Source organism: Colobus angolensis, unplaced genomic scaffold, assembly GCF_000951035.1.
Source record: "Colobus angolensis palliatus isolate OR3802 unplaced genomic scaffold, Cang.pa_1.0 Scaffold318, whole genome shotgun sequence".
NCBI lineage: Eukaryota > Metazoa > Chordata > Mammalia > Primates > Cercopithecidae > Colobus > Colobus angolensis.
Genome location: NW_012116466.1, coordinates 721,526 through 728,473, shown reverse-complemented (window position 1 = coordinate 728,473; position 6,948 = coordinate 721,526). Strand labels below are relative to the sequence as shown.

The following is a 6,948-nucleotide window of genomic DNA, read 5'->3' as shown; positions in this document are numbered from 1 at the left end:
AGACGGAGTCTCGCTCTTTGCCCAGGCTGGAGTGCGGTGGCACGATCTTCGCTCACTGTAAGCTCTGCCTCCCGGTTCACGCCATTCTCCTGCCTCACCCTCCCAAGCAGCTGGGACTACAGGCGGCCGCCACCACGCCTGGCTAATTTTTTGTATTTTTTAGTAGAGACGGGGTTTCACTGGGTTAGCCAGGATGGTCTCGATCTCCTGACCTCGTGATCTGCCCACCTCAGCCTCCCAAAGTGCTGGGATTACAGGCATGAGCCACTGCACCCAGCCGAAATTTTACATTTTTATTTGGGAAGAAAGAACTGCAGTTTGAGGACCAGGTGGTCTTTGGTATGCCCAAAGAACAAAGAGAAAGTTTTTTATGAAAAGGAGAAATGTTATGTAGTGCTCTTTGAGAAAGTTCACTGAAGCTAGTGAGGTTCTGGGAAGCTGGCAAGTTCTCATTGGTGGGTAGCTGTGGTGGCCAGAATTAGTCCTATGTTTGCAGCAAGTTATCTCAGCAGCTATAAGTAAAATTGGCCTCAGGTTATAGCAGCCAGTTTCAGCAGCCAGACTTGCAGAGAACTCCACTCTTTAAGCAATGTTGTGTGTCCTGAGTGCCTCCCCACCAACACACCCCAGCTTCCTGACTCTTGACTCTGTTTTAGTTGGGTATGAGAAGAATGACTCAATTTGTATGATCAGCTTTTACTCTTCTGTTTCACTTTGCTTTGATACCTTTTTTTCTGTCTTGCGTTTTTTCCCTCAACATTTCGTTACGAAAATTTTCAAACATGCAGCAAGGTTTAAAGAATTTTATGGTGAGTGTTACTCCTGCTACCTAGATTCCACCATTAACCTTTTTCTATAATTGCTTTATCATGTACTTATCAATTTACCTCTCTCTCAATCCATCTATCAAGCCATCTTTTTTTTAGAGAGACAGAGTCTCACTGTCAACCAGGTTGGAGTGCAGTGGCATGATCTCAGCTCACTGCAACCTCTGCCTCCTGGGTTCAAGCGATTCTCATGCCTCAGCCTCCCGAGTAGCTTGAATTACAGGTGTGCACCACCATGCCCTGCTAGTTTTTGTATTTTTAGTGGCGACATGGTTTCACCATGTTGACCAAGCTGGTCTCAAACTCCTGACCTCAAGTTATCCACCTGTCTTGGCCTTCCAAAGTGTTGGAATTACAGGCATGAGCCACAGCGCCCGGCCGAAGCCATCTTATTTTGTGTATTTTAAGCTAAATTACAGCTATTACACATTCCCTGAAATACCAGCATGCATATCAATTATACAGTTCAATATTTGTTTATAGTTCTTTTGAGATAAAATTTACAAAGCAGAAATCTCAGTGTACATTTGCTGAGTTTTCACAAATGCATACACTTGTGTGACTCAAAGCCCTGCCAAGATATAGAACATGTATCATCACTCCAGAAAATTCTCTCGTATCCTTTTCCATTCATTCCCTACCCCCCATCCCTAAGAAGCGACCTCAATTCTGATGGTTTTCTGCTGTAAATTAGTTTTGTCTGTTTGAGAACTTTGTATAAAGAAAACAGTGCATAATGTGCTGCTTTACGTAAGGCTTCTTTCACTCAGCATAATTGGGATTCTTTTTTATTGCTAGATAGTACTTCATTGTGTAAGTATGCCACATTTTGCTTGTCCATTTTACTGATGGGTGTCTGGTTTGTTTCTTATTTTTCGGTATTATGAATAAAGCTGTGACAAAGAAAAGAAAGGTTTAATTTGAAGAATGAGAGTCTCCTCTAAATTACCAGGTCCAGAGAGGCGTGGGAGTGAAACAGCAGTCACATCTCCTTTACCTTCTTGGGCTAAGTAATCATATCTTGAAACTTGCTTGCTATTGCCACAAGTAGCTGTAAATTAATCTAACAACATCACCGTCTGGATACTATGACCCATACAATGTAGCCAATCACTAATCAACATTATTTTCATAAACCAGTGAGAATTTCTGACAGACAGCTTTGTGTCAGCCCACTCCCTGCCCCACTTTTTTACCTTTAAAGATCTGCTTGAAACAAAGGCCAAAGGGAGCGCCTGCTCAGGGTTATGAAGTCTGAATCTTCTGGGCAGGCAGCCATCCTCATTTTGGCTCAAGTAAACTTTTTAGAATTATATTTTATGCCTCAATTCCTTTCTTTAGGTCGACAGCTGCTATGAACATTCTTATACAAATCTTTTTGTAGACATATGTTTTCATTTCTCTTGAGTAAAAATTTTTGAGTGGAATTGCTGGGTCATAAAAGGTACATGTTAATTTTATGAAACTGCAAGACTTTTCTTCCAAAGTGTATCATTTTATACTCCCATCAGCAGTGTGTGAGGACTCTGGTTGCTCCACATCTTTGCTGACATAATGCGTTGTTGGTCTTTTTAATTTTACACATTCTGATGTGTATGTGGTGGTTTCTGCCTTGCATTTTAATTGACTATTGCATACCTTTCTTCTGCACTTGATACTAAGCTCCATGAAAATCAGGACAATCACTTGTACCCCCCTCTATTGCCTGTCACTGTTCTTTCAGTGTCGTGGTTGTGAAATCAATGTGAAATGAGGGCAATAACTTAATGTTTTGACATCTAGTTTTGGGAATTTGATGTGAAAAAAATTGAAACCTTGAAAATATATACAGATAAATTTGACCAAAAATGTTATTAAATAGTTATACTTTATTGGAATTAAGAATTATTTCTGGCCTGGCATGGTGGCTCATGCTGGTAATAATCCCAGCATTTTGGGAGGCCAAAGTGAGAGGATGACTTGAGCTCAGGAGATTGAGTCCAGCCTGAGCAACATAGGGAGATCCCATCTTTACAAAAAATTTCTTTTTTTTTTTTTTTTTGAGACGGAGTCTCGCTCTGTCGCCCGGGCTGGAGTGCGGTGGCCGGTTCTCAGCTCTCTGCAGGCTCCGCCTCCCGGGTTTATGCCATTCTCCTGTCTCAGACTCCGGAGTAGCTGGGACTACAGGCGCCCGCCACCTCGCCCGGCTAGTTTTTTGTATTTTTTAGTAGAGACGGGGTTTCACCTTGTTCGCCAGGATGGTCTCGATCTCCTGACCTCGTGATCCACCCATCTCGGCCTCCCAAAGTGCTGGGATTACAGGCTTGAGCCACCGCGCCCGGCCTACAAAAAATTTCAAACTTAGTTGGGTGGGGTGGCACAAGCCTGTAGTACCAGGGAGGCTGAGGTGGGAGGATCACTTGTGCCAGAGAGGTCACGGCTATAGTGAGCCGTGATTGTGCTACTGCATTCCAGCCTGGGCAACAGAGCAAGACATATCTCAAAAAATATATATATTTCTTATACCAAGAACATATTTACACTGCCAATTTTTCCTAGGTATAAATGATGCAAAATGTGCACCTGGCTCCAGAGACAGATGAAGATGATCTTTATTCCGGCTATAATGACTACAATCCAATCTATGATATCGAGGTAACAAAAGCAAGTTGTTTTTTTACATTGGTCTTGGTTAAACAGCTGGTTTATGAAGACTGTGGATTTGAGAGTTCTACTTTATTATGCTTTAGATTAAATAAGCTGATTAAAAAACCTAGAAAAGTGCTATTACAGGAGATTCTACTGACTTCCACCAAAAATAATAATTGCAGCAGAAGGAAAGATCATGAGACAGGTTACAAAAATGAATTAAGATGAATTATATATACTTGTATTCTTCAGTACTAGCTGTCCAAATGTGTAAAAGACTTAGGTCACCTGAAGGTATTTAAAATTAGGGTTTTAAAAAAATTCTAAAGTTGAAATGCCTTTTTTGCTTGTTTGTTTATTTTTTAATTTTTGTGAGTACATAGTAGGTGCATATATTTATGGGGAATATGGGATATTTTGATACAGGCATACAGTGTGTAATAATCACATAAGGGTAAATAGGGTTTCTGTTACATCAAGCATTTATCCTTTGTGTTTCAAACCATTTGATTATATTCTTTTAGTTATTTTTAAATGTGTAATTAAATTATTGACTATAGTCACCCCATTTTGCTATCAAATACTAGATCTTATGCATTCTTTCTATTTTTTTTTTTTTTGTACCTATCAACCATTCCCACCCCTTTCCCCTGCCACTACCCTTCCCAGCCTCTGGTAATCATCCTTCTATTCTCTATCTCCTTGAGTTCAGTTGTTTTAATTTTTAGATCCCAGAAATAAGTGAAAACATGCGATGTTTGTCTTTCTGTGCCAGGCTTATTTCACTTAATAGAATGGCCTCCAGTTCCATCCACATTGTTGCAAATAACAGGATCTCAATTCTTTTTTTTTTTTTTTTGAGACAGAGTCTTGCTCTGTGGCCCTGGCTGGAGTGCAGTGGCCGGATCTCAGCTCACTGCAAGCTCCGCCTCCCGGGTTCACGCCATTCTTCTGCCTCAGCCTCCCGAGTAGCTGGGACTACAGGCGCCCGCCACCTCGCCCGGCTAGTTTTTTGTATTTTTTTAGTAGAGACGGGGTTTCACCGTGTTAGCCAGGGTGGTCTCGATCTCCTGACCTCGTGATCCGCCTGTCTCGGCCTCCCAAAGTGCTGGGATTACAGGCTTGAGCCACCGCGCCTGGCCTCAATTCTTTTTTATGGCTAGTTTTCCATTGATATATGTACATTTTCTTTATCCATTTGTCTGTTGACAGACATGTAGGTTGCTTCCAAATCTTGGCTGTTGTGAATACTGCTGCAGCAAACATGGGAGTGCAGATATCTCTTCGATATGCTATGATGTAATTTGTATATTTATCCCCACCCACATCTTATGTTGAATTGTAATAATACCCAGCATTGGAGGTGAGACCTGGTGGGAAGTGATGGGATCATGAGAGTGGATTTCTCATGAATGGTCTAGCATTATCTTCTTGGTGCCATCCTCTCACCCCATGTGACGTGACTGCTCCCATTTAGCCTTCTGTCGTGAGTGAAAGCTCCCTGAGGCCTCCCCAGAAACTGAGCAGATACTGATGTCATGTTTGTACAGCCTGCAGAACCATGAGCCAATCAAACCTTTTTTCTTTACGAATTACCCAATCTCAGGCATTCTTTGGTGCAAAAGTAACTGCAGTTTTTGCCATTTTAATTGCAAAACTGCAATTACTTCTGTGCCAACCTGATAGCAATGCAAGAATGGCCTGGTACATACTGATTTCTTTTCTTTTCAGTATATTCCTAGCAGTGGGATTGTTGGATCATATGGTAGATCTATTTTTAGTTTTTTGAGGAACCTCTAAACTGTTCTCCCTAGTGGTTGTACTAATTTACATTCTCACTAATAGTATATGAGGTTTCCCTTTTCTCCACATTCTCACCAGCATTTGTTATTACCTGTCTTTTGGATAAAAGCCATTTTAACTGGAATGAGATGACATCTCATTGTAGTTTTGATTTCCATTTCTCTGATGGTCAATGATGTTGAACACTTTTTCATATACGTGCTTGCCATTTGTATGTCTTCTTTTGAGAAATATCTATTCAGATCTTTTGCCCATTTTTAAATCAGATTATTAGATTTTTTTCCTACAGTTGAGTTCCTCACATGTTCTGGTTATTAATCCCTTGTCAGAGGGATCGTTTATAAATAGTTTCTCCTACGTGCGTGGGGCACCCACGCCAAGATGGCTGAATAGGAAGAGCTCTAGCCTCCAGCCCCCAGTGTGAGCAACACAGAAGACAGGTGATTTCTGGCATTTCCAACGGAGGTACTGGGTTCATCTCACTGGGGCGTGTCGGACGGTGGGTGCAGGACAGTGGGTGCAGCCCAGTGAGTGAGAGCTGAAGCAGGGCGTGGCATCGCTGCACCCGAGAAGTGCAAGGGGGAAGGGAATTCCCTTTCCTAGCCAAGGGGAACTGTGACACACAACACCTGGAAAGTCAGGTCACTCCCACCTTAATACTGCGCTTTACCAAGGGTCTTAGCAAACAGCGCACCAGGAGATTATATCCCACGCCTGGCTCAGGGGGTCCCACGCCTGGCTCAGGGGGTCCCACGCCCACGTGTCCTCCCTCATTGCTAGCACAGCAGTCTGAGATCTAACTGCAAGGTGGCAGCGAGGCTGGGGAGGGGTGCCTGCCATTGCGGAGGCTTAAGGAGGTAAACAAACCAGCCAGGAAGCTTGAACTGGGTGGAGCCCACTGCAGCTCGAGGCAGCCGGCCTGCCTCTGTAGACTCCACCTCTGGGGACAGGGCATAGCCAAACAAAAGGCAGCAGAAACCTCTGCAGATGTAAATATCCCTGTCTGACAGCTTTGAAGAGAGTAGTGGTTTTCCCAGCATGGAGTTTGAGATCTGAGAACAGACAGATTGTCTGCTCAAGTGGGTCCCTGACCCCCGAGTAGCCTAACTGGGAGACATTCCACACTAGGGGCAGACTGACAATTCATACCTCACACGGCCAGGTATACCTCTGAGACGAAGCTTCCAGAGGAATGATCAGACAGCAATATTTGCTGTTCAGCAATATTCACTCTTCTGCAGCCTCCGCTGCTGATACCCAGGCAAACAGTGTCTGGAGTGGACGTCGAGCAAACTCCAACAGACCTGCAGCTGAGGGTCCTGACTGTTAGAAGGAAAAATAAACAGAAAGGACATCCACACCAAAATCCCATCTGTATGTCACCATCGTCAAAGACCAAAGGTAGATAAAACCACAAAGATGGGGGAAAAGCAGTACAGAAAAGCTGGAAATTCTAAAAATCAGAGCGCCTCTCCCCCTCCGAAGGAGCGCAGCTTCTTGCCAGCAATGGAACAAAGCTGGACGGAGAATGACTTTGATGAGTTGAGAGAAGAAGACTTCAGACAAACTTCTCCGAGTTAAAGGAGGAATTACGAACCCAGCGCAAAGAAACTAAAAACCTTGAAAAAAGATTTGACAAATGGCTCACTAGAATAACCAACACAGAGAAGTCCTTAAACGACCTGATAAA

General features: G+C 43.1%; 1 protein-coding gene across 2 annotated transcripts in view; it reads left to right on the top strand.

Moving 5' to 3' along the window:
• Window positions 1–6,948, top strand: part of IFT88 (intraflagellar transport 88) — a 134,894-nt gene that overhangs the window by 8,090 nt on the left and 119,856 nt on the right. The window contains exon 2 of one of the 2 annotated variants that reach the window (XM_011951333.1): window positions 3,366–3,461. In XM_011951333.1, the coding sequence (XP_011806723.1) occupies window positions 3,372–3,461 (90 nt within the window). In that variant the 5' untranslated portion in view covers window positions 3,366–3,371. Of the gene's footprint in view, window positions 1–3,363; window positions 3,462–6,948 lie in introns of those variants that run through there. The other variant, XM_011951334.1, reaches the window with a different exon arrangement.